General features: G+C 46.5%; 1 protein-coding gene and 1 long non-coding RNA gene across 2 annotated transcripts; one reads left to right on the top strand and one right to left on the bottom strand.

Annotated features, from left to right (window-relative positions):
- Positions 1–9,813: 9,813 nt before the first annotated feature.
- On the bottom strand, positions 9,814–12,332 carry FOXD3 (forkhead box D3). The gene has a single exon (XM_045801373.2). The coding sequence runs from the start codon at positions 11,869–11,871 to the stop codon at positions 10,426–10,428; it is 1,446 nt and encodes a 481-aa protein (XP_045657329.1). The 5' UTR covers positions 11,872–12,332; the 3' UTR covers positions 9,814–10,425.
- A 50-nt stretch (positions 12,333–12,382) lies between these two features.
- Positions 12,383–14,942, top strand: LOC123794989 (uncharacterized). The gene is made up of 4 exons (XR_006780291.2): positions 12,383–13,339; positions 13,539–13,634; positions 13,788–13,920; positions 14,353–14,942. It is a non-coding gene; the product is annotated as an uncharacterized LOC123794989 (long non-coding RNA).
- The last annotated feature ends 12,515 nt before the right edge of the window (positions 14,943–27,457 follow it).

The raw sequence follows: 27,457 nt of genomic DNA, 5'->3' as shown, positions 1-27,457 counted from the left end.
AACAGTTTGATGGCTTCTTGGTTGAACTCTAGATGTAATAACTAGTTTGCATTTAGGGGCTATGTTGTACAAAAATATAAGGGCAGTATATTTAAACACTGAGATCCCATCCCATTTTCTGTAGCAAGATGCTCACATTATAAAATACATAAGGGAGGGGTGCCTGGGTGGCTCAGTGGTTTGAGAGTCTACCTTCGGCTCAGGTCATGATCCCTGGAGGCTGCTTCTCCCTCTCCCTCCTCCTGCCACTCCCCCTGATTGTGCTTGCTCTCTCTGTGTGTCAAATAAATAAATAAAATCTTTAAAATTTTTTAATGTATTTAATTTATTTTAATTTTTTATTTTTTTAAAGATTTTATTTCTTTATTTGTCAGAGAGAGAGGGAGAGAGAGACAGAGAGCAAGCACAAGCAGGGAGAGCCGCAGGCAGAGGGAGAAGCAGACACTCTGCATAGCAAGGAGTCCAAAGTAGGACTCAATTCCAGGACCCTGGGATCATGACTTAAGCTGAAGACAGCCGCTTAACAGACTGAGCCACCCAGGTGTCCCTGAAAAATTTAAAAAAATAAATAAATAAATAAAAGCATAAGGGAAATGAGACTAACTGGAAACAGCAACTTCATACTACCCTTACACATTTCCCTGTGTCCCATGCCCACTGAAGAGAATTATAAGCAGCTTCACATTTCAATGGTTTTTCATTCTCTCTTTCTCTCTCTTTCTCATACTTTTTAAGTGATGTTTGCTTTAATAAGCTAAATAGATATATGTCTTGACTAAATTATCATATGAGGTTTCAAGTGACTTAGTCAAAATCATCAGGCAGCAAACCCCAATCTATCTGATTTCTATCACATCTTCCTTTAATTATATAATATCGCATCACCCCATTAACCAGATAGAATAACCGAGGTGATCTTTACAAGCTCAAAATTAGGTGTTTGCCTGATCATATCCAATCTAGACAGATAGTGACTTCTGCTCGTGAAATCTTAGTGCAGATCTAGAAAAATGTTAAAATTAGTCCACCTAGACTAGAGCTCAGCAAAGACATAAGGCACATGTCCTTGTTCTTGTGAAAGTGCTATCATATCTTTAATGACTATTGTCAAGACCTCTCATCCACAAGACTGAAAAATATCCTGAAAGTGAAAAAGAGATTTACCAAGTGGCACTAGAGAGTAAATTGTTTCACATTTGTTAAGTTGTGAGAACACAAAAATGATACCTCGCTCAAACAGATGGAAGGGACAGTGGTATCAGCAACTTCATTTTTAAATATGAAATGTGACAACTATTGGTATATGATATCAAAGAAAAAAATAAAGGTAGCCTCATGAAAATATGACCGCTATAAAATCAGCAAAACTGTAGTATTAACAGCCACCATTTTTGAGCACACCAAATACATTATCATAGTAAATCTTCATATCATGATCCCCATTTTATAGACAAGAAAACTGAGATTCAGACAGACTAAATAACTTTCATGAAAATTATATTTAGGAAATGGCAGAGCCAGTACTTGGACTCTAGGACTATTAGATCCATAGCTCATACCCTTTCCAGAGTATCATTCTGTACCTCAAATAATAAACCTTCCTTAGCAAAGGAATGAATTTTGAAAATACAGTATAGCTATCTCTTACACAGTAAGTTTTTAGCTCTCAAAATTTGATAAAGTTTTCCCTCACACTTCATCTCATCTATGTAAAAATATTTAAAAGCAATAAATGTAACCCATTAAGTATGTATATTGAATATACCGTACTAGAATGATGGTTCCCAAAGTGGAGGGTAGATTCATTCTCAGTATCCTGTGGGGGAGGGCTTCAATTTATTCATGGACCTCATGGATGGTCATGATAGAGCAGGATGATTCAGTCTCCTACCCTAAACTACAATATATACTATCAGTATCAATAAAGGACTCATTAAACTGCTGAAGGTTTGAGTGGCAGCTGTCTTGGGAAAAAAGATATCTTAAGCCAAGACAAAAGTAAAATTAAGGTTTAAAAAAAATCTGTAAATTTTTAAACAGTACTCCAAAAGATCTGTTAGCTAAAAATTTGAAATGATAGTTAAAATACTATAATTCCTCTCTTTCTTTCAACTAAGTTTTCAATAGTAATCTTTACGTGGGCAAATATAGAGTCCACCAGATACTTCCAAGTTCAATGTCAGGACTAGGACTAGGAATTAGTCTTGTCTTTTAATCCAGTCTATTAATACTTGCACTTGATTCCCTCTAGCAACAAGAGCAACTTTATCATAAAGTCATAATTCCTGATGTATGTGGAAAAGTGATGCTGTTGAAGTACCATCAATAAAGCAGATGTTTCTCAGTGGTTGTGATTAATTCGTGCTGATCTTGATACCACCTTGCTCTTGTAACCAACATTTACATTTGCAAGATGGTAGAATTTGAGAGATGGCTTAGGGGTATAATCTATAACAATAGCAGAGGAAGAAGCTAACTGGGCTATATACAAACTAAATCAATAGAGACCACACAAACTAGATATAAACTTGCAAAAAAATTGCATCAAGTGTATAAAACTAAAGAGCATGTTATCCTGATCCCAGTTGGAGGGCCATAGCCAAATAATCTGGGATTTTCCTTCCTTCTTCTTTATATTAAATAGTAGAATCCACATAAGTATTTTTCAGAGAATATATCTAGTTTCATATGGTGAAGGTTGGGATGAATGACAGGTAAGAGATAACTATTATGCCAATGGTTACAGCAATGAAAGAGAAATTAAATGATTTGTTTAACTTTTTTAAAATGCTTTTTTTTTTTTCTGGTTAAGATAAAGAACAGGAAATTCTAACAACCACCCCATAAGACCTTTACTGCCAGTATTGTCTGAACTCTATTCTAGGAGAGGTTGTAACTAGAGCTTTCCAAGTGGGTCTCAGAACAAGGCTCCTGGACAGCCCTGGAATGTGTATACTGAATACAGAACCCTGATGCTTTCTCAAAGCTTTACTCTTGCTCAGTTTTCCCCATAAACAGTAGTTTTAATGTAAAAGCCAAACCACAGTGAATGTTGTTTCTAGATTTAAAACAAAACAAAACAAAACAAAACAAAACCAGGGGCGCCTGGCTGGCGCAGTCGTTAAAGCGTCTGCCTTCTGGCTCAGGGCGTGATCCCGGCGTACCAGGATCGAGTCCCACATTGGGCTCCTCCGCTATGAGCCTGCTTCTTCCTCTCCCACTCCCCCTGTTTGTGTTCCCTCTCTCGCTGGCTGTCTCTCTGTCACATAAATAAATAAAAAAAATCTTAAAAAAAAAAAAACCAACCAACACATGATAATATGATCATCTTATGGGATGCCTACGTGGCTCAGTTGGTTAAGCGTATGCCTTTGGCTCAGGTCATGATCCCAGGGTGCTGGGATCAAGCCCTGCATCAGTCTCCTTGCTCAGAGGGGTGCCTGCTTCTCCCTCTGCCTGCTGCTCCCCCTGCTTGTGCGCACTCTCTCTCTCTGACAAATAAATAATAAAATCTTTAAAAAATACATGATCATCTTATATGGTCATCTTTAATATTAAAATCTAAGTAAATGACTCTCAAATGCTCTATATTTTAGTGAAGAAATAAACAGATTCTATGAAAGAATGTATAGTAAATAAAGATGCCCCTAAGAGCAATGAATGTTTGGTGAGGTTTGATTCCTCTTCCACCGGAAGAATTGAAGCAGAGGCCAGCTGAAACCTGCAGTACTCTAGAGGGGGTTTCCCCACTAGGTTGGAGGTAGAACTGTCTGATGGTATTTCAGGTAGGAGAAGGCAGAGAAAACATTCCCGCAAATCAAATTGTATTATGAATCTGACATGTCTTATACCTTTTAGACCTCTAATAGATATTTTTTTAATTCCTTCATTTAATATATTTAACATGGTGTTTACAAAAGCATTATCATAAAGAAGGGGACTGAAGAAAAGGAATAGGAAGAAAACAATCCCCCAAACTCTTGAGAAAGACGTGATTTGATCAATTAACAGCCTTCCTCATCCTCATGCCCATGGTCCTCGCTTGTCATTTGCTAGACAGATCATTTTAGTTGTCCCTTTTGCACTAGGCAATGTTAGACAGTAAGAAATTCAAAAGGCATCAATGACAACAGTTCATTAGTTGGCACAGTGGACTCCAACGAGGTGCAACTAACCTGGGCTGCGAGGTTCCATAAGGCTTCCCGGAGGAGGCGCTACCTTCCAGGTGGAGCTTCAGAGCAAAGAGAACATTTAGGGTTTGGGGTTGCTCTGGCGCTGACCGCAAAGCTCTCTGCGATCGCAGGCACACGCTCCTTGCTGAAAAGGGTAACGGGCAAAATGTGTTGCTGATCTTAGGGAGAAAACTGAGTCTCGCTTACCATGTGTGGAGAGGACAGAGTGGAAGGGATGGAGGGAGGAAAAGAAGCAAAGCTCCCCTCTTCAAAAAGGCGTGCCTTGCAGCCCCTGTTGCCAGATACGGGGAAGGAGCATTCCAAATGCCAAGTCCGCTAAAGAGGGAGCGGCCAGGGACTGGGACGGCGGAAAGGAGACCTTGCGGCGCATTGGCGTCCGGGCGAACAGGCCCGGGTTGACGGCACTCGGGACTGTCGGACACCCAGGCCAGGTCTCCGCAGTCCTCACGACCCACCCTCCTTTTAAGACTCGCCAGGGCTGTGGCCTAACTAGAACGTTGTAAACTTGCTCTTGGTTTCCCGGAGATCCCAGGCTGGGGCTGCCAGAGCCGCCTAGGTTCACCCGGCGGGGACTTGTTTCGCGTCGCAAGCTTCCCTAAGCGCCTTCAAATTCCCACCTCACCCCCCGCTGCCCCCACCCTCGCAGCGGGTACATTTTACGGATGGGTTTTCTCCCTAATTAATTCAAATTCTTGTCTTCCTTCCCTTCAGACGGGGAGCTGGAGCCCCGCAGGCCGAGCCCTCGTGGCTTGCGCAAAGGCGGACCCGGAGTAGGAGGGGTGTGAGGCGGCCCACGGGGACCGACTGCGGACACCGGAGCTCTGTGGATGGGCCGCTGACCTGCGGGGTAAGGGGAGGTGCGGGCCTGGAGTTCCCGCCTCCTTTCTTCCCCTTCCAAATCACGCGGCAAAAAGGAAATCTAGCCGTCGGTCTCCGCAGAACCGCCCAGTGCTGGGCTAGCCGTGCTCCGGCCGGTTGGGGCACAGCGGGCTTCAGGTCCTCAGTTATGCCCCAAGGTCTAGGTCTTCGGTCTTCCCGGAGCTGAATCCCGCTCCGCCCAGCACTTCTCTGTGTTTGTCTTTCTTCTTTTCTCTACCTTTCCCAACGTTCCTTGCCCCATGGTACGCTTTTTCCTTTCCTCAAGCAAACATCCTTCCTAGGTAGAGAACACTTTTTGGCCCTCTGAGTATTTGCATAGCTTACACTTGGGCTGCTGAGTTACCTTGGGGAAGTCACAGAACCTTCTGGGACTATGTGAAAAGAGAGGAGGGTGTTCTGTAGGACTGTTTTTCTGAAGATACCTCTGAAATTCAGCGCGCGGGGGGAGGGGGGTGCGGACTCAGACAAGGGAATGAAGGTGTTCCCTCCTCCTCCCCACCTTGCCAATGGGAAGAAGCTGTGTGCATAAACACAACTTCATCTGGAAAAGAAGGGCTTGGGTATGGGTTCTATATTAAAATAGGGAAGGGAATTCATGTAATTCTTTTTTGAGAAATTCTGATGTAAGACACCTCCTCGGGAAATAAAAAAAAAAAATAAGACGACAATGCTTTCTTATGACTTCATGGCTGATTTGCAACATTTCTTTTCAAATCTTGTTCTGCGCACCCACCCTCCTTGGCTGGTCTTGCTCCTGGGGAGCAAAGAATGGCCTGTACATTCCTAAGAGGGCAAGGGGAGGGGGTGGTGATGGTTAAGAGAGAAGTTGGCTCTGGGCTTAACTGCCAACTGCTGGAGGCAAGCAAAGGGAGGGTGGTCTTTTACGTGAGTTTAGGATCTGGTTACCTTTAATTCACCCCAAGCCCATGTCTTGTGCTAATGGGCATCTGTCAGCAAAGGGCTCCTGTTTCCCCACTTGCCTCAGATGGTTGAAGCAAAGGGACACACTTAGCCAGAAAGAAACACACCAGGCCTCTGGAGCTGGCCTGAGGGCTTCTCCTCAGGCCCAAGGCATGGTGGAAGGACTCCAAATCAGGAGGAGAGTTCACCTTTTAAAAGCCCATTCTGATTAGCCACTTTTGCTCCATCCTTCCATGTAGCAGGGGACTAGAATAGGTTCTGCAACCCCTCTTAGAAAAATCCACTTTTCACACATAAAATCAAGATTTTCAAAACCAAACCAAATACTGTTGGTGTTTGAAACAGAGTTGTTTCTCTGTCCAGAAGCCACTAAAAGTACCAAGTAAACTCTTTACATCCCCTTAGCTCCTTACAGTTTATAAAACATTTTTCACTGACACCAACTCACCTAATCCTGCAAGCCCAAGCATCAGGTAGACTCCTCATTCTCATTGTAGAGGTAAAGAAGTGGAGAGACTCAAAGAAACCAAGCAGCTTGTCCAAGGGCACAGTCACGAAATGCCTTATCCCTGACTAAAACATCTTCTGCAAGGCATCTCTCATTCCATTGCTTCACTATCATCCCCTCCCATGAAATAGGCACCCCTCCCCCCATGACTGGGCCTGTGCACCCTGAGAATGTTCTTCCAACACCCTCCCCCCAGCGAGACATTGACTAATTCATGCTGCAGTTTGCCACTATCACAGACACAAGTAGGGTTCAATGGACACACGGCTTTGAAACTGGCTTTCAGATCACATTCTCTTCTGGACAGTTCTTCAAGGAACCAACGTTAAAACGCACTCCCCCACCCATCAACCTTTCATGTTCCCCTCACTGCCAAGACTCTTCCTATAAATCGTATAAAATAAATAACCTCAAATATAACTCTTAATTGCAACCAAGTCTATGTTTCTTCATCACTAAACTTTATTGCTTCCCAATCTTTAAGACAAATTTCCCTCGGGATTCTGTCCCTTTCAGGAGACAGGCCGAGGAAGCAGCTTCTCCAAGATTCTACCTGGATGTCCCAAGCCCGGAGGATGAACAAGGGTGTCACGGTGTTCAGAGGCTTCGAGACAAGGAGAGGCCTCCGAAGGCTGGGGATGGACGCTAGGAGACAAAATGGGTAAGTTTTCCATCTGCTCGTCGCCCCCTACAGGCCACATCCGCCATCGCAGCGAGAGCCCATCATAGTCCGTTCAAGTACCTTGCTCTAGTCTAGGTTCACATTTCCTTGGACCTCCGGATTCACCCACTCCCGGAGGAACTGCGTGAGGGGGCCCCACTCGGGGACTCAGTCTTGGGGAAGTTCTAAGGACTACAGGTCTCGGAACTGGATTGACTTTCTAGAAATGAGTGCTGGAGGAGGTGGAAACCAGTTTAAATTCGCGTGTAGCCGAAAGCTAAAAACTCTCCCCCATAAAAATCAATCTGCTTTCTTTTTTATTACAAATAAATCTGCCTAACTGGAATAAAAAGTGGATATCAGTCGTGTTGCTTTTAAATCTCAATGTAAAAAGGAATTTCAGTGTCTTATGTCGCTAGTGCCCGCGTTCATATCAAATGTGAGTTTCAACCATCTCCCCGCCCACCACCAAATGCTTGCGTTCATTATATGTATTTGCATTTTCCCTTCTGCTCTAAATCTTCGTGGTTTAACAAGCTTAAACCAAAAAACCCTTAAATCAAAGGGCTACAGCCAGGTCTATCTCCAAGACATCTGGCAGCACTTTTAAACAGCCGCTGTCCGGTTTGGGGTCTGGAACTGGGAGTCTCCTATTCTCCAAGAAATAAAGAAAAGGGGACCATCTCCAGGCTCTAGTTCAAGGTTGAGAAGTGACTAGCAGGAAAGTTGCAGACGGATCTCTCCTCCTCTACTCTCTGCTGCCTAATGCGTCGCTGGAAAAAGCCCTGCGGATCTCAAGCGGCGGCTTGTGGCCGAGTGTCAAGCTGCGGGCTCAGGCTCGGCCGGTATTGCTGCTATGCGGGGAAATATGAGCGAGTAATTTTATAAGTAACAAAGGATCAGGGATGGAATGAGGCCTCTGTTATCCAATGTCATTTAGAAGCCTTGGATCAGCAGCTTCTTGAGGCTAAAAGTGAATTCAAGAAGCCCTGCCTTTCTCTTTTCCCAGGGGTGTCAGCTAAAATTAGAAATAACCTCTATGTGTTTGCACAAATCATGTACCATTTGCTGTTTGTGTAAAAACCGATTAGCCAGACACAACTGTGAAACAACTTGTTACTTTTATAGCTGCAACACACAAACAAATTTAGATCCGTTTAGTTTTCCTTGTAAAAGGAGATTAGAAGGGACCCGCCCGGAGACTGTGTGGTCCATAATCTCTTCTCGGTGAAGGTTACTGTTGCGCCTCTCAGCCGCGGTTGATTATCAGGTTCTTGTTTATCAAGTTAAACTATCTCACCCCCGGCAGCTTGTTTTATTTTAGGACCCTGATCCAGGAGGAATGTTTACTCAGGACACAATAATGTTTATTGTTTACCAGGAAAACAGATTCGGTATTTTCGAGGACGTGTCTTTCAAAGCGACTCCCTATCCCACGCCGACAGCAGAGAAATAAGGCTCGGATCCGAAGCCGGAAGGCATCTCCACGACCAAGAGGCGAGGTGGACGCCACCGACAGGGACTGACCGTGTTTTGCAAGCAGGACGCGCATAGGGCCGAGCTGACAGCACTGCTACCGGTTCTAGTTCTAAAAAGCGATTTCGCATAAGTAATTGTAACAACTAAATTAATTATAAAATAATTAGAATTGATGCCGTTTGAGGATCTGTTGGTGGGGAATGGGAAACGGCCTTCCGCGTCTAGATGTTTTATTTCTACCTTAATACTTTTAAGGTTGCAACAGCTGAAATGCACATTAAAAATAATCTACGAGGACATCTCCCCATTCCTGACCTATGATCTCTCATTTCCCACTAACCTAGACGATGGTTTGTTTTTTTAAAGAGTTTTAAAAGAGGGGAATAGAGGGGAGGGGTGATGTGCACCTGTTTTTAAAAGGGTGTTAAGGCCACTATTCCTTGGCCTTCCAAAACACTGCGGGTTGAGGGGAGAGGAGGCAGTCAGGAATCCTTCAGAAATCAAAATTATGTTGTGGATTCATTATTGCCATAGAAAAGAAGTATCTTATTTGAAATTATGAAAGAATAGGAACTATGTCTTATTGATCAGGTTAATATAGATAATACAGTTCACTGCAAAAATTAAACTGTCATAACATATATTTAAAAATTGTGTTTATCACTTCCACTTAAGGGATGAAAAGAAATAGTTTCAAAAATTTAAGATTTAAATGCTAAAATGGGGGATGTTTGTAATTTACATTCTTTTGAAATGATAATTGAAATGACCAAGAACTCTCATCATGGAAGACAAAAGTCTGGTATTTTAAAAAAAATTAAAAGGTTGTGCTGTTGTTTAGACTGAGGTTCTTTTTTTTAAATGGCAGCTTATTTTATCTATAGAAATATCTGGTCAGACTTAATGGATTGGTATGAACGAGATCATCACCCACATCCCAATTCTATGTGAAAACTAAAAAAAATATTAATACGGTTTAAATTAGACTTATTCTTTACTTTCTTCAATTAAATTTTTCTTACATTAAAATTATGCATAGCTAAGTTTGAAAGGGTCATTACTTGAAACTCCTCGAATTTCTGGTAAAGATAAAATACAAATACAATTCTAAAATATTGTCGTTTACCTCAGACATCTAAATAAACACTAGGGTGAACATTTTAAAAATTTATTTACAAAGTTGTGTACAACACGATGATTCGAATAACATTTAGAATACCATATATATTGATTCATATATAAACAGACTTTTATAATAGAATGACACTTTTCGCCTTTTGAAAATTTTTTATATTTAAAATCTCCCAACGTCTCTATACATTTTTTTCTCACATAAAACTGCGGAGAGTGAACCTTCAAAAAAAATGAAAGTTCAGAGCTCTAAATCTACTGAATTTGTTTTTTCTTAAAAAAATAAGAACCCCAAAAGGAAAATCAATAATTTTTATACAAATATGTACAAAGAATTTCCCTCCCATCCCCACGGTACTGAGAGCAGAAGCCGTCGGGGTACATTTTTGGAAAATTCGGTTTTCGGTTTTACCTGTACAGAAAGCTATTCCCGGCGGGCGTGCGGTGAGAGTTTGCTCCGCCAGCCTAGGTGTGCGCGAGGGGGTGGAGGCCGCCGAAGGTCGGTGTTGAGGGGTCGGGGGGGAGGAAATGGAGGAGAGTCACAGTCCGGGATTGGGCAGGGGGGCCGGGCCCGGGGCGGGGCGCGCAGACTAGAAGTGCCGCCGCCGCCGCAGGCCGCCACCGGGCCCTCGGTCCCGGTCACCGGCGAGTCCCTATTGAGCGGGCCACTTTGCTTGCGCTGCAGCGGCGGCGGCGGCGGCGGCCGAGGCTGCGGGCTGCAGGAACTGTCCAGAGAGCGGCACGCTCAGAATGGGCGCGATGGTGGCCGTCGTCCGGCTCAGCGACAGTGGCTGGTGCGTGGCCATGAGCGCCGCGGACTGCACGGTCCCGGGCGGCCGTAGAAAGGACTGCGCCGCGCTGCCGCCCCCACCGCCCCCGGTACCCCCAGTTACCCCGGCGCCCCCAGCGCCCGCTGCCGAGCCCCCGGGCGCCGCGGGGCCCCCGCCGATGATGTTTTCGATGCTGAACGACGGCCGCGCGCTGGGCTCGGACTTGATCAGCGACGCCGTGGTGCCCGCAGCGCCCGCCGTGCCCGCGGCGGCCGCGGCGGCTCCGAGGCTGTTGAGCTGCAGCTGCAGGCCCGGGCCAAGCTGTGAGCCGAAGGCGGCCGCTTTGCGGCCCAGCTCGCCCGAGGGCAGCAGCGGCACGGCAGGCGGCAGCACGGGTGCCACCGGCGGCAACGCGTAAGGGTACTGGAGCGCAGCGGCCGCCGCCGCGGCTGCCGCCGCCGCCGGGTGAGAGTAGGCGCCGGCCGCGGCCGCGGGGTGCAGGCCGTAGGGGCGGCCGTAGGGCCCCGCGGCGCCTGCCGCCGCCGCCAGGCTGTAAGCGCCGAAGCTCTGCATCATAAGCGCCGTCTGCTCGCGCAGGTGCTCCTGCTGGTGGCGCTTGAAGCGTTTCCGGCGCCGCAGGAAGCTGCCGTTGTCGAACATGTCCTCGGACTGCGGGTCCAGGGTCCAGTAGTTGCCCTTGCCCGGGTTACCCGGCTCGCGGGGGATCTTGACAAAGCAGTCGTTGAGCGAGAGGTTGTGGCGGATACTGTTCTGCCAGGCGGGGAACTTCTCCCGGTAGTAGGGGAAGCGGTTGCTAATGAACTCGCAGATGCCGCTCAGGGTCAGCTTCTTCTGCGGGCTTTGCAGGATAGCCATAGTGATGAGCGCGATGTACGAGTAGGGCGGCTTCACCAGGCTGTTCTTGGGCTTACTGGGGGCCAGGCCTCCCGCTGCACCGCTGCCAGAGCCGGGCCCGCCGCCGCTCCCGCCGCCCTCCTCGCCGCCAACGCCGCCCTTGCAGCCATCAGCTTCGGAAGCTCCCGCCTCGCCCCCTGGCCCAGCCCCGGCTCCACTCGCCTCTTTGGGCAATGCCAGGGACTGTTGGTGCGGCGGCTGAGGTTGCCCATGGTGGGGTGCCGCCGGCGTCACCTCGTCCGCCTCGTCCAGGCGCAGCTCCGGCGGCCCCACGGGGCTATCGCAGCCCGCGTCGCTGTCCTTCTCCTCCAGCCCGTCGTCGCCCTCGCCCACCACATCGATGTCCACGTCCTCGGCCGTCAGCACCGTCTGGCCGGACATGTCGCTGGCGCTGCCGCCGCCGGAGAGGGTCATCCCTCCTCGGGATTGGTGGCGGCGGCGGGGAAGGAGCGGCGGGCGACGGGAGTTGTCAGGGGCTGCCGCCGAGCTCGGGGGAAGGGAGTTTGGGTGCTCCCTAAAGATGGGAGGCTGGGAGAGGGGAGGGGGACGTAGATGGTTCGGGGCCCTCCCGGCTTGGCTCACACTCGGCAGCCCGGCATCGCGCTGCGCGGGCGCTGCCGTCTGCCCCCCGCGGCCGCGCTTCTCGAACTCCTGCTGTCCCTGGCACTCGGTACTAGGCGCTCGATGCCGCTCCGGGCCACGGCGGCTTCTCCACGCCGCGCCCCCTCACTTCGCCCTCCTTCCTCGGCCTCTGGCCCGGGCGTGGAGAGCAAAGCGCTGCAGACGGGCGCGGGACGCCGGGCGCCGACCAGCTCGGGAGGGCGCGGGCAGGGGCAACGGGGGGAGGGGGGTGTCAGGGACGCCGAGCCCCCGTAGTCGAAAGTCCCGTTTTAAGGACTGGCCTGATAGATTACTTTCTACTTAAAGATCCAGCTGGAGGCGGGGCCACGTGACCGCGCGTGACGTCAGGGCCGCGGCGGAGCCGGCCAAACTCAAGTTGGTTCAGGGAATTGTCAACAAAGGGACGAGAGACGCGCGACTCAGCACCGCACGGTGCGCCAGCAACTCGCGGGCTCCGAGGGCGTCCTGGCCCGCCCCGGGACCCCAGCCTAGGCTGGAACCCCGCGCGGGGGTCGAGGGAGCCTATGGGTGTGAGTGCTGGAGGGTGGGTGTGAGAGAGTGAGGGCGTGGACCTGGGAGCGTCCGCGGGACCCGGCAGCTCTTGCTGCTGTGCCCTCCCTGCTCCCTCTCCCTTCCCCCTTCCCCCCATTTGCCAACACTCCTTAGGCTGGGACAGGGCTACGTAGAACGAGATTCCCATTCCATTTTTCTTTTTAAAGAAAAACTTAGTAGTCTCTGTTTTGTTTTTGGGGTTTGATTCTTTTTAGCTCTTGAGTAAGGGCTGCGCACCCAGCGCCGTTTTGCTAATTAGACTTCAGAACCCCTCCTGCCTCAGTGCTCTTTAGGCAGAGACACGTACTGAGGGGACAAGTACCTTTCCCCTCCAAAGCCAAACTACCCGGGAACTGCCTTCGCTTTCCCCGCTCGATGTGGGCGTGTTATATATGTGTGTGTGTGTGTGTGTGTGTGTATATATATATATATATATATATATATATATATATATATATATATATATATATATACCCTCCCCCCCAGCGCGCGAGGCTACAACAGCATCAGCTGGGGTTCCCGAAGGTCAGGAAATAGTTATTGATTAATCTATTAGAATAGTTGCCGACAGAAATAAAAACGACGTAAAATAGCAGTGAACCTATAAATAAAGAGGCAGTAACTAGCTGCTGGGAGTTGTTAAACGACTTAGCATGTGAAAAAGTCGGAAATGAGGCGCTGGGGAAGGAGCCGGGACTCAGCGGCCTGGGTAAGTCGAGTGGAGCGGAGAAGATGCTTCCGGGCCTCTACTTTAGACGCTGCGCTCGGGCTGGGACGGCAGAATGCCGGGAGCTGGCGATGTGACTTCCCGGGCCTCGCGGCCCAGCCTCTTGGGAGCGAGGGGCGGCCTCGGGTCTGCGGGTGGGCTAGTCTCTCAGCTGCTGCTAACGTGGATTCTTTCCTCCAAGATTTAACTTCCGCGGAAACCAGTAGCAGAGCGGGTGGAGGAGGCGAGGATGCGGCTAGTACACACCGAGTTTCCTTGGCGAGGAAAATCACTGGTGGTAGGAAAGGCTATGGGGATTTAACTGGGATTGGGGGTGGGGGATCGCAAACCCACCACGGGTGCGTGGCATTGCCCGTGCTCTTGGACCTCGCCCTTCGGAATAGTGCTCCCGACCGGGTGAGTCCGCGATGCGCCACCTCTCTCCTCTAAGTTTTAGGCCGCCTGAAAGCGAGCTGCAAGCGCCTGCCGGGTGTGGCGGGCTCCTTGAACCCAAGCCCTGTCTGTTCGCCCAGTCCTGGGAGGAGAATGCCGGCCTCACCAGAGGAAGGAGAAGAAGGCGAGAGGTCCGGGACGATATAGTTGGTGAAATATTTACAGAAGACGCTAGGAAATCGATTTAATTCTTGGTGGACAGTGGTGCTTCTGATTCCCTCTGTCTGTGTCTCTCTCGCCTACGATTCCCTCAATCCTTGGCGTAGAAAAAAAAATCCGTAAACTTACTTCATTATAGGCAGTGAGACACACAGATTGAGTTTCATTTCCATTAGAGAATTTCCTGGATATAACACTAGCCCATTGGATCTCTATTTCGCAGAAAGTTCTGGTTTGTGCCGGGGATGGGGCGGGGGAAGCAGTGGCAGTTACTCCACCTGAGACACCCAAGAAACTCCAAAGTTTGTGGTTTTATTTGTATCTAAATGGTACCCCGTTGTACCTGACCCTAAAATGCATCTCTGAGTTGATTTCCGCAGCTGCACCTTTTTGTGGCCCCGCAGGTCTGCACCGTTTGCAATGCCATCTAGACAGCCCTCCGCGAAACCGACCCGAGCGGCGCGAGCTGGCAGCCCACCACTGTACGCGGCTGCAGAGTTCGCGGCTGCAACTCTCCGAGCAACCCAATAATGACAAAAGGAAGGTCGAAGGACAAAAAAAGAACCCGAAATTTAAAATTCAGAAATTACTTTTGCCCAGCTTCGGCTGTCCAGCTGCAGTGGGAGGCGCGGGCCGCGAGCCCTGTAGCAGCCCAAGAGGCTGGACCGACGCGGCCGCGTACTGTGTGTGTGTGTGTGTGTGTGTACGTGTGTACGTGTGCGCGCGCGGGAGTGTAGCGGCTCCAGGGGCTGCCCTTGGTAGTCCTCTTAAAGTAGCCTCCAAATGAGCCCAATTTCGATTCTGCTGCCCGCCAGGGCTGGCTCTCAGGACTCCCTCGGAGCTGCTGGTAGCTGCCTCGCCCTCCCTCGGCTAAGACCTGGCCTGATGCGTTCATTCCCCGGTGTCTCATTGGAACCTCCCTGGGGGAAGGGGTGGGGGGTGAACAACTCCCAGCCGCCAGTTCCATTTGTTGCGCTTTTTTCATTCGACACAATAAAAGTCAAATTAATTGATTCATACCATTAATTACGGCGCGTAGCGTGAAAAGCAACGCTTCCCCTCGGTTAGAGATCTATTGTGCTAATCTCTTGTTCAATCAGTGTTACCATCTGATGCCGGGTCTGGCCCTTACAGAAACTTTTCGACTCGATTAGCTAAATGATGAGACGTTGCAGGACCTACTGGCTGCGGCCCCGACGTCCGTCGCCCGCGCCGGCCCAACAGCTTAATATCGATTTCCAGCGAAGGCAGCGGATTTTCCCGCGACCACTCTCGACTGGCGCACCCGCCACCGTTCTCCGCCTTCCAGGCGGACAGTACCACCAGCGCAACCTCCCGGGGCCGGAAGGAGGCAAAGCGACGGCCCAGGTGGGAGGCCGGAAGGTTCCCGCAGTTCCCGCTGCGGGATGCCGCCCGGGCGGAAGAGCCGGAGCCCATAGCGGTGCAGGGACCTGCCCTACTTTTGGGCTAAGTAAATCCTGTTTGCCGCGTAATTGCAGTTTGCAGCTAAGAGCCCACAAATCGTCAGATACTGCCAAACTTCAGGACAGAGCGAGACTGAAGAAGCGAGACAGCTACAGAGAGAAAGTGACACATTCGTGAGGGGAAGAAAAAATGTGATAGAGGGAATGGAAATATTGAGGGGAGGAAGAAATGTGGATAAATATATTCTGGGTCGCAGAGGGTTACTGGGGGAGATGGAAAGAAGGAGAAGGAGTACATACACAAAATAATTATGAGTGAGAGTAACTACTTGGGTCACAACACGCAAACTTCCCTGGAGGGATTTAAAGAAGGTGGCAGCCAGCTGTCTCACCTGTTCAAAGGTTTGAAACCTTTCAACCAAAGGTGAAGGGAATAAGTCTCCCTCTGTTTCTCCTGGGGCCGACAGAGTCCGTGGTACCCAGATGGGGCAGCCATTCAGACGGGAGCCGTCGAGGGCGGGGTGGTGGTAGTGGTGCAGGGGACTGATTTCCTAGAAACAGGAAACAAGAAAAGTGGAGTACGGATCGATAAGAAGGAAATTGAGACGTCTTGGGGGAGGGGCGTTTTAGTGTGTTCTGGGTGGGTGAGATGGGGGTGGGGGAGAAGTGGATGGAACAATTTATGACGGAGAAGAGGAAATTAATTACAACTCAATTTGGGTTCTTAAGTGGTCAACACGGGAGGAGGGGCACGGTCAGAGTGTGTGGGAGGCAGGAATGGCCCACCTACCCTTCGCCAGGACCAAGCGAACCCAAGTGCCTTCTTCTTCCTCCTTTAAGTCAGAGTATATGCCAATGGCTTGAATAAATCGTTGGCCCGAAGTGAGACAGAATCCTCATGCCGGTGAGCGGTTGCACTTTTCTTATAATCCGGGGAGATGGGACCAGGTTCTGCGCAGTGAGGGGAGCATCCCCCACCGAGAGCAGCCTTCCCCTCTCCGTTGCAGAGGGAACGAAACTTAGGTAGAGCCCATTTGGAAAATACCCCTCCTTTCTCTCCCCTCCGCCGCCCTCCCCCCCCCCCCGCCCCAAGAACCAAAGTCGGCTCCTTCTCGACAATCTTCATAGATTTATTAAACAATTATCAGCCTCTACCTGGATGGCCACCACCGAGGAAGGTGGAACGGGCCGAGATGATACCCAGGTCGCGAACCCACCCAGCTTATTTCTGTTTCCAAATGGGTGGGATTTTAAACGCACTTCCCACCAACCTTGTATATGTCTCCAGATATCTTAGGGGTAAAAAAAAAGGGGGGGGGCAATTTAACGGTTTTGTTTGGATTTTCATCTTAAAACTTCATTTACTTTCAAGGTGTCCACCACTCAGGGCCCATGCCAAGAAGTGCCTATAAATGGCGAAAACCAAAGGGAAGAAGGAGTTAGAGGGAGAGAGAGAGAGAGAGAGAGAGGATGGTTTCGAATTTATTTATATTGGAAATGTATAAACATCCATTCTGTAAAAGGCAACACGTTTAATTAACGATGAGAGAGCAGTTAGGGGCAGAAAGCTAGTAAAATTGTGTGATAAATTTATAGCATTGTTAGCGTGCTTTTAATTATGGCTATTATGTTAATTATTTCACATTAGCATGGAGTTATCAGCAGCATGTCAGATTTAATCAAAACGAGCCTTTCTCTAGAAAATTGTTCTTTTCATCCACGAGGAGAAAGGTCCTGGGCAGGATCGGGGCTTAAAAATGACTTGGCATTGAAATCTCGAGTCTTTCCGACACGGTTTGGAGCGATGCGGCCCGGCCTGGCTGACGGCTGGGTCCCTCCAGGCTACCGGCAGCTTGCGGAGGAGCCGAGGGCTGGGTTTTTAGGAATTCACCATTTTCACCCCCTTCGGAGCCGACACTTCATCATATGGGATCATTCTGTCAAACAATATGATGCTGCTCATTTTTATCTGTCCCACTTTACAAAACCCCCATTCAGCCCGCCGAGGAGCAACAAAAGCCTCGGAGCGGCGCTGCGGCCGCTGGCTGCCACTGCCCGCCCGGCGCGCCAGACTGAAAGGCAACAGGGGCCGAGGAAAGTAGGCGGCGGGCGCGCGCGCCCCTCGCCGCCCGAGGGAACGCGGCCTGCCAGAGCCCGCGCGCCCAGGTGACCAGCCCTCGGGTGTGGTCCGGGCGGGACACGCCTCTCCCATTCCCGCACCCGCCCGCGGCCTCCCCGCGGGCGCAGGGCAGTAGCACCTTTCTCTCCCCTCGAGCGACTTGCCCGCCCAGGCCACATCGATTTCTTAATCACTGCCGATCGATTTATTGGGAGCAAATAAATAGCCCATTTTGGAAATGTTTCAATTGTTGCCTTGATGGTTGGGGCGCTGACGCGGGCGGGAGCGCAGGGCCGAGGGGCGCGCGCCGGAAGGGGCTTGTGGGAAAGTGCGGAGCGCAAAGGCCGTGCGCCGCTCGCCGCGGGAGTCTTGTGTGTGCGCGCGCGGGGCCGCCCACCACAGGTGCCCCTGTGCCTCCATCTCGCGCGACGCCTCGGCCTCCTCGAAGGTCCGGCTTCCTCCTCTCGCGCTCAGCTCCCTCTGGCGGCGGGGCGGGCATGAGCTCAGCGCCAGCCTTTCCACCTTGTCACGTCCAGGCAAGTTCGCCCGGGGTTCTGATTCCTTAGTAAAGTTTCCCTCAGGCCACCGAGCGGCCCTGAGTCCAGTCCCTGGGACGCTCTTAGGTAGAGGCGTCTCGGGCCCAGAGCAGCTTGCGCCCACGTCGCCGGCCTTCCGGCCCAGGCCTGCGGACGCTACTGCCTCGCGTCCCTGGGTCGGGAGCGGCCTTCACGCGCAGGACCACTCGGGCCCCCGCCCTTCCCGGCACAGGGCTGTGGACGCGCCAGCTGTTGCCTTATTTTTAGCGCCATTCCATTCGCGCGGTTATATTTAACTCGATCCACTCCTCCGAGGAGGTCGCTCGGACATCGAATTCTCTACATCGCAGCCTGGACCCGCCCGCCTTGCCTCAGGGGCGGGCCCTCAGGGGCAGATTGGAAAACCCCTGCTTAAGAATCTTTGACATCTCTGGAGTTTGGCTAGGAGAGGGGAGGTTGAGAGGGCTGGTTCTAGGAGCAGTAGCTACCGCGCCTGCATGCACACTAGTAGAGGTGCACTCTTGTGTGGGGGAGGGGAGTATGGCGAATTTGCCAGTCCCTACAGAAGGCTTCTCTGCGGGGAGTATCGGGTCCAGTTCCTTCTTAGGCATGGCCCAGACGATCCAGGTGACGTGGAAGACTTCCTACAACTCTGCCCTTCGAAAAGTTTATGACTTTTTGTATTCATGCAGAAATCCCCTCTCCTCCCTACTCCCAAACACACACTCAACAGGGTACTTAAATTTGAGTAGTATGTTGGCTCAGTTCCAGCCCTGTCTCCTTGACAAGATCTCAAGAAGCCCATGCCATTGGCTCAGTTACTTCCTGGGGAAAAGACCCACTTAGATAACATATAGAAACACCATTCTAACATGTACTTTACTCAGGTCAAACTGAATTTACAAACAATGCAAAAGCCACGTACTAAAGGTACACATTCAGATGTGACATGACCTGGGATATGGAAACATGTTAGAATTTTATTTCTCCTTCTAACACTTTTAAAGAAAGAACTTTCTTAACTTTCGATCCAACGTGTGTATTTCTGGTAGCCTCTTTTTGTAGAACTCCCTACAATGTGTAGAAGAAGGATGGAAGTCATACAGCTGAATTCAGGGGGAGAGGATATACAGTTGACCCTTGAACAACACAGTTTGAAATTTACAGATCCACTAATAGGCAGGGCTTTTTCCCATAGAGTACGGTACTATAAATGCATTTTCTCTTCCTTATGATTTTCTTTAAAAAAAAAAAAAGATTTTATTTATTTATTTGAGAGAGAAGAAGAGCGAGAAAGCAAGAGAGCAGGAGCAGGGCAGGTGGGGCAGAGGGAGTGGGAGAAGCAGACTCCCTGCTGAGCAGGGGCCAAAGGGCTCCATCCCAGGATCCTAGGATCACTACTGGAGCCTGAGCTGAAGACACACTTAACCGACTGAGCCACCCAGTCACCCCTTTCTTATGATTTTCTTAATAACATTTTCTTTTTTCTAGCTTACTTTATTGTAAGAATATAGTGTATAATACATACACAATATATGCGTTCATTGGCTGTTCATGTTATTGGTAAGGCTTCCTGTCAACAGTAGACTATTAATAGCTAAGTTTTGGGTATGTCAGAAGTTATAGGCAAATTATCAGCTACTTAGGGGTGGATGCTCCTAATCCCAGCATTGTTCAAGGGTTAACTGTATTTAACTGTATAAATAAATGTACATATATTCATTTACTCATCTGTTAATATTATATTGAACAGTTCTAGACTCTGGAAAATGCTAGGGAGGAAAAGAATTAAATTCAAGGTTCCAGGGTGATAAGTACTATGATAGATGTAGACAGAGCACTTAAGAGGTCTCAGTGGGAAATGAGAAAATGTGAAGCTTTCCAATACAGAAGATATTAGTGACCAGCTAGCTCTAATGTCAGAGGCATTGGAGACAATTAGGAAGGAGTAAATTAGAACTTAAGACACTTTGGGAAAACAAAGTACTAAGATGCCTAATTGTACTTCTAGATAGCAGGTACTTAGTACTGTACTTGGATAGAGGGAAATGGGAATAGAGTGTGACAGGGAAACAGGAAGAAGAAAGAAGGTATAGAATAAAAATAGAACTTTGCTTAGAAATTTGGCCTATGGGATGCCTGGGTGCCTTAGTCAGTTAAGCGTCTGCCTCTGGCTCAGGTCATGATCCCACATACCTGGGATGGAGTCCCGTATCAGGTTCTTTGCTCAGTGGAGAGTCTGCTTCTACCTCTGCCTGCTGCTCCACCTGCTTATGTTCGCTCTTTCTCTCTGACAAATAAATAAATAAAATCTTAAAAAAAAAAAAAAGAAATTTGGTCTAGGTCCAGTATGACCCATTTTAGATTACATGGAAGTACTTCGACTAACACATGGGAGAAATATACAAGGGAACAGAGATATAAGGAAAAGATCCTATGGAAGAGACTGACAGGGAGAAACTATTGACTGGCTGGTAGGCCCATCTACTTTTCTAACCTTATTATATTAGTTCATCAAGGGCCAGGCACTGGAACTATAGGAGTAAATGAGGTAGGCTCCACTTTTACGATGTTAACTCCACAAGGTCAGGGATTTTCATCTATTGTGTTCACTGTTGTATCCCTGGCCTCCAGCTGAACATTCCTTGGGTAGGGAGTGGGGTGAATGCTGGGGGGGAGGGTGAAGATGGGAAGGGGGAAGTCATGCTCAATATGTATTGGCTAAATGAAGGAATCAGTAAGGCACAGCCCTACTCTGATGGGTGACTTATTCAAGAAAATCCATAGCTAAAATATAGTGTGATGAATTATAAATACTTGTAGAATGTTACAGGAGTGCAGAGTAGACATACCTAACTCTGCCTGGAAAAGACAAGGAGTGTGTAGGAAGCTTTCCCAAAGGAAATAATGCTCGAGCTGTCTTGAATAATGGTAACTGCTGTTAGGTGGATGAAAAGAGGAAAAGAGTTCTAGGCAGATAACACAGCATGAGCAAAGACACAGAGGAGACATAAGGAGGAGCATATAGTTTAATATGACTGAAATAGGAGGTGGGGGAGTGGCTGGAGTTGATACTAGAGAGCTAGACAAGGGTGAAGTCATGAAGATTCCCGACTATTGGGCGAGAGAGCCTGAAGGTGATAAGGAATCACTGATGGGTTTCAACTTTACGATTGGCATGGCATGATCAGAGTAAAATTTTAGAACAATCTTTTAGGGGCATGTGAAGGATATACTAGATGCAGTAAGACTGGAGGTAGTAAGCAGGCTATTTCAGTTATCTCAAAAGTGGTGAAGATGTGGCTCAAATGATTGGGAGTGGGACTGGAGAGAGGCTATGAATTGGAGAAGGATTTAGGAGGTTAAATTGTTAGGACTAAGTGCCTGATGAATAAAGGAGAAGGAGTTCATGTAAACTTCTAAATATGAAATTTGGGTATCTGGAGGAAATGTTGGGAGAATACAGATGGAGGAACATTCTAGTCTCTTGTTCCTCAATCATCCACATCACTATCCATTATCTCCTTAAATATCAGTTAGAGCATGACAGCCACTTTCTGATCAAAAACCTCATTGTTCATACAAGAAAATCCAACTCTTTAGGAAAGTATTTTAGGTGTGCCATGATCAGCTTACCTTCTAGTTTCATTTGTACTCCATGCTCCAGCTCCATGAGACTGTATACTATTCTCAGGATGTACCATGAACTCCATTATATACCAGTTATGTGACTTTGAGCTAATTCCTTAGACTTTTGTACCTTATTTCCTCATCTGTAAAATGAGGATAATAATACCTTCCTTATGTGGTTGTTGTAAGGATTAAATATACCCAAAACACTTAGAACGTTTTAACACATACTTAAAATTTTTTAAATAGCTGTGTCTTTGAAATGCCTTTTCCTGTTTTCTGACTGAAAGACATAGTCCCAGCCTTCCAGGAATTTTCAGAGTAGTTGTAAGAGTAAGAGAGGCAGACATTGTAAGCCCTGGAAGGTAGAGGTTGAGAGGCTTAGATTATTATTATCTTTATCCTGAAAGGGACTATTGTAGAATTTTGAGCAGGGAAGTGATATGACTGGATATGTGTTTTAACAATATCACTCCGTCATCAGTGTGGAAAATGACTGAAAGGAGAAGATGAGTTTAGTTTTTTCATACTGAGTTGGAGGTGCTGGTTGAAATTTCTGAGTAGAGATAATAGGAGATAAGAGTTTAAAGCAGTGCTGTCAAATGGATATATAGTGTGAGCTATAAATGTGAGCCATGCATGTACTTTTAAACGTTTAATAACTACATTTTAAAAAGTAAACAGAAACAGATTAATTGATTTTAATGATATATGTTATTTAGCCTAATATTCTTAAAAATGTTGTCATTTCAACATGTAATGTATATGAAAATTTTTGAGATATTTCCATTCATTTTTTTCTAAGTCTTTAAAATATGGTATGTACTTTATCCTTACAGACATCTCAGTTTCAGCTAGCCACATTTCAGGTGCTCCATAGCCACATGTGACTAATGTCTATGGTATTGGACAGCTCAGGTCTAGAGCCTAAAAGAGAAGTCAAGACTAAAAATAAAGATTTGGGAGTCATCAGCATTCAAGGGTGATAGTTCAAGCAATGAGAGTGTATAAGCTCAGCAAAGCAAATGGGAATGTGTGGGATGAGAAAAAGACCAAGGGAATATCAGAGATGGGAGAAGGAAGAAGAGCCCATAAATGAAAAGTGAAAAAATAGAGCATAAATTGGGAGGAAGTGCCATCATGGAAAGCAAGCAAGAGGGACTTTTGAGAAGATAAGTGTAGTCAACAAGACCAAGTGTTTCTGAGATGTATTTTTGTTATGGGTAATTTTTAAAAAATATTTTATTTATTTATTTATTTATTTGAGAGAGAGAGCATGAGTGGGAGGGGCAGAAGGAGAGGGAGAGAAAGTCTCAAGCAGAGTCTGCGCTGAGTGTGAAGCCTGATGTGGGGTTCATCTTACGACCCTGAGACCATGGCCTGAGCTGAAACCAAGAGCCAGATGCTCCACCAACTGAGCCACCCAGGCGCCCCAATGGGTAGTTATTATATAGATATTATTATAAGGGTTTGGCCATCTCTGATAGGAATTATTTCAATATAAGTAGATTGGTTTTTTAAACTCTGGAAAGAAGAGCTACCATTTCCTCATTTTTGTGCATAGGAGCAAAATGTTATTATTTGATTTCATTAAAGCATGCATATTGCCTCTCTCTATGAACTTGTGCCATAGTCACAGTGACCAAAATGTCGATTGCTGCTTGACTGAAATGGTTCCAGTTAAAGCCTACTTTTCAAATATATCTATTTTGTTCTCATTTTGTTCTTAAAAGTGTCCCGATTTGAAGAATAAATTATTTGGTCACTCTGTACATAGTAGATGTAATTTTCAACACCTGGAGCATAGTCAAGCTGCCCATCAGGTTTTCTACTGATGGATGAAAAAAGTGCTGCAGACAAACACAGGTGCCACTTACTATAGTTTTAATTGCCTCCCAGTTAGATCAGGGCTTCTCTTTCCACTCTCCTGAAGTGTTCTGAAGGGAAATTGAAGCAGCATAAACTGCCACGTAAGACTGTGACTGAATCTTCTTTGTGAATATGTCTATACATTCTCATCCCATCCACTTTCCCAGGATAATGAAAGTGATTTATTAAACACTTGTTATGTGCTACATGCTCTCATATGCAATTTACATGTATGTAATCCTTACAACAATCTTATGAGGGAGGATGAGGGAGGAGCTATAATTATTCCCATTTTACAAATTTGAACCCATGCAGTGTGGCTTCAGAGCCCATGCTCTTTTTTTTTTTTTTAAGATTTTTTTTTTATTTATTTATGTGACAGAGACAGCCAGTGAGAGAGGGAACACAGCAGGGGAGTGGGAGAGGAAGAAGCAGGCTCCCAGCGGAGGAGCCCGATGTGGGACTTGATCCCGGAATGCCGGGATCACTCCCTGAGCCGAAGGCAGACGCTTAACAACTGCGCTACCCAGGCACCCCCAGAGCCCATGCTCTTAACCACTATATTGTGCTATTCCATGGTATCATCTTTCTTTTCACCTGCCCCTTCCATTCCTTCCTCACCCCCAATAACTTTCTCACTGGCCCTCACAACTGAATTAAACCTTTCGATGGGACATACTGATTAAATGCTTATATACTTTTTAAAAAGATTTATTTATTTATTTATTTATTTATTTATTTATTTATTTGACAGAGAGAGAGGGAGAACACAAGTGGGGGCTCCGGGAGGAGCAGAGGGAGAGGGACAAGCAGACTCTGCACTGAGCGTGGAGCCTGGCACAGGGCTCAATCCCACAACCCTGAGATTATGACCCCAGCTGAAATCAAGAGTCAGAAGCTTAACCAACTGAGCCACCCAGGCACCCCAATACTTCTATACTTTAAATATTAATTATTTGAATAATGGAAGATGAACAAAGAACAGAGATCTTTAATGTCTAGTCATTACTTTGATATTTTGATATTTTGCTCTTTTGTGGAAAGAGAAGATTTTTGTCAAACATTTTGTGTTAATTTCTTTTAAAAGGGTCCATAGTACTTTTTAAGTTAAATTAAATTATTTTTAAAGTAAACTCTTTGCCTAAGGTGGGGCTTGAACTCATGACCCCAAGAACAAGAGTCACTTGCTCTACCAACTGAGCCAGCCAGGCACCCTTCCAATACTCTTTTGATGACTGATTTTGAGTGTCTCAGAACAGGCAGTGTTAGGAAAAAATGGATATAGAATTTATAATAACTACATTTAATTATTATCTATTACTGCATTATCCCAAAATTTAGCAGCTTATAGTAACAAATACTTATTTTCTCATAGTTTCTGTGGATTAGAAATTCAGATGGGGCATAGCTTGGTAGTTCTTGTTCAGTATCTCCCATGAACCTACAGACAAGCTGTTGACTGGGGCTACATTCATCTGCAGACTTGATTAGGGCTCCCTCACATGGCTACTTACAGGAGGGCTCACTTCCTTGCCATGTAGGCCTCTCCATAGGAGTACTTAAATGTCTTTATGACATGGCAGGTGGCTCCCCAAAGCAAAAGCAAAAGCAAAGCAGAAGTCACAATGTCTTTTATGACCTAACCTCATCACATGCTATTACTTCTGCTGAGTCTCTTGGTCACATAGAATAACCCAATACAGTGTAGGAGTGCACTATATAAGGATATGAATACCAGAAGGTGGGGATCATTGGTGGCCATCTTCGGGGCTGGCTACCACAATCAGCTCTGTGGTCCCCTATGATTCATGTTGCTACTGCATACAAAATGTACTCACTTCCTCCCAAGGTTCCTAAAAGTCTCATTTCATTACAGCATCACTTCAAAGTTCAGAATCTCATCATATAAATCAAGTTCAGGTGTAGGTGAGACTTCTCAGATGTAGTTCCAAAAGCACAGCTCATTCAGTATAGTTCCTCTTGATCTGAAGACCTGTGAACTGAAGAGACAAATTATCTTCCTTTGCACAAACCCAACATATAATGGTAGGATAGGCATAGGATTACTGCTATACAGACACTCTTATTCAAAAAGAGGGAATAGGGGAGTCACACAAGAGTAACTGGTTCATAGCAATTCTGAAATCTAGTTAGGCACTGGTTGGCATTCCTTGATTAGGGCCCAGTGCCTGAGAATAAGTCTCCATGATCTTGTCTCCACCTTCTGGTTTATTTCCATCCTCCAAATCATCCTTCCTCTCCATGAAAGATAGCACATGCTTGCAACTAAGTAGTTTTCTTAGCCTGCTTCTTGCTTGTGGAAGTTTGGAAGATCCAAACACCTCTTTTCATTTTGTACTGTTTATGTCCCTTTTGTCCAATCTGGTGACGTTTCTGCCAATCTAATTCTCTTCTGCCAGTATAATATTGCAGGTATCTCCTGTCATTCTTACAGCTATGTGTATTAATGAAAATGAATCCCATTCCAGCTCCGGTGGGGTGAAACTTGATTGATTTAATCCAGCTATATTTTCATTCACCTTGCCAGAGACTGATTAAGACATGGTCAAGTGATACCATTTTGTCCAGTGAGAAAGAAGGGGAAGATAATTCAGGGTTTTCTAGGAAAGCTTTTCTTTCCTGACAAAGATCTCCAGGGAAGCAAGATTCCCTCTTCTGCTATAGACATTGTTAGGTCTGCATATCATACTTGCTGTTGTCATCTTTTGGACTTGACACTAGCAGAGAAAAAAGATGGAAAGCACTTAGGTTCTTCGTTATGTAAATGAGCAACTGAATTAATTAATTCCAGAAAAGAAAAGTTTCCTTTATTTTTGAACCAGTTGCTAGTTGTAGTCATGAATTTAAAGTGAAACCCAGTTAGCATGACTGTGTTTTTTTGTTTGTTTGTTTATTTATTTGTTTGTTTTTTGGGGGCTGATAGCTCAGGTGAAGCCTGAGAAAAATGGTGGAGAATGAGACACAAATAAGGTTATATGCTTATGTGTTTACCAAATACAGTATGTGTACTTACCAAGAAATCTATTACAATTATGGATTTCTTTCTTTCTGCTTTCTTCTCCCTTCACCGCTTTCCTGTGCCACTACCTCTTTCTTTCTCCTATTCTTTCCCATTCTCTTTTCCTCATCCTATTTTTCCTTCCCCTTTCTTCTTCCTGTGTAAGTAACTTCTTTTTCGTCTTCTTTGAGCTACCATTTATTTTTATGCATTGTTTTACTCAATATCCATTCCAACCTTGTCTAGTAGATACTGATTAATATTCCCATTTTTAATTGATTAGATTAAGCAACTTGCTCATGGTCATACAGTTAAAAAGTAGCCAAACAAGCATCCAGCTCAAGTCAAATATGATTCCAAAGTCTATACTTTAACCACTATGCGGGAGTGAAAGGAACTCTTATAAAAGAAAATTTGCTAGCTCTCAGTATTAAACTATTGGAGTTCATATATCTACTTATATAGATATATGAACAGAAAACTGTGGTTAAGGCTTCTAATTCTCATGGTAACCAATACTGTAACTTTAAAATAATCAATATTTAAGAGTTTATTTTTCTTCAAAACAAAGGATATAAAACCCTGAAAGTTTAAAACAAGATCAAGATTCTAGTTTCTCTAACTAGTTCCACCCTATTAAATTAGCTGGTTCCCCAGAGACCTGATTACTTTGCCACCGCTTAGGTGGCTAAACAGGAGGAAAATTTCAGTCCCAGACCCTCTCGCCCTCCCCCATTTGTGAGGCTGCTCAAACGGTGGCAACTACCTCTGATATTTATCTCTGTAGAATATTTTATACTAAATCATGGCCTAGAGAGAGTTCTGTGAAGCCTAAGGAAGTGAATCTTTGTGTATTAGTTTAGATGAGTTTACATTTAGTGTCCTGATTTTGCAGTTGTTTAGAGAGTCATA

This window comes from Ursus americanus, chromosome 12, assembly GCF_024610735.1.
Source record: "Ursus americanus isolate L20-20 chromosome 12, mUrsAme1.1.p, whole genome shotgun sequence".
In the NCBI taxonomy this organism is placed as follows: domain Eukaryota; kingdom Metazoa; phylum Chordata; class Mammalia; order Carnivora; family Ursidae; genus Ursus; species Ursus americanus.
This window is presented reverse-complemented; position numbering and strand designations above follow the sequence as displayed.

Coding starts and splice junctions, on each gene's coding strand:
- FOXD3 (XM_045801373.2), bottom strand. CDS start 11,871: ATGACCCTCTCCGGCGGCGGCAGCGCCAGCGACATGTCCGGCCAGACG.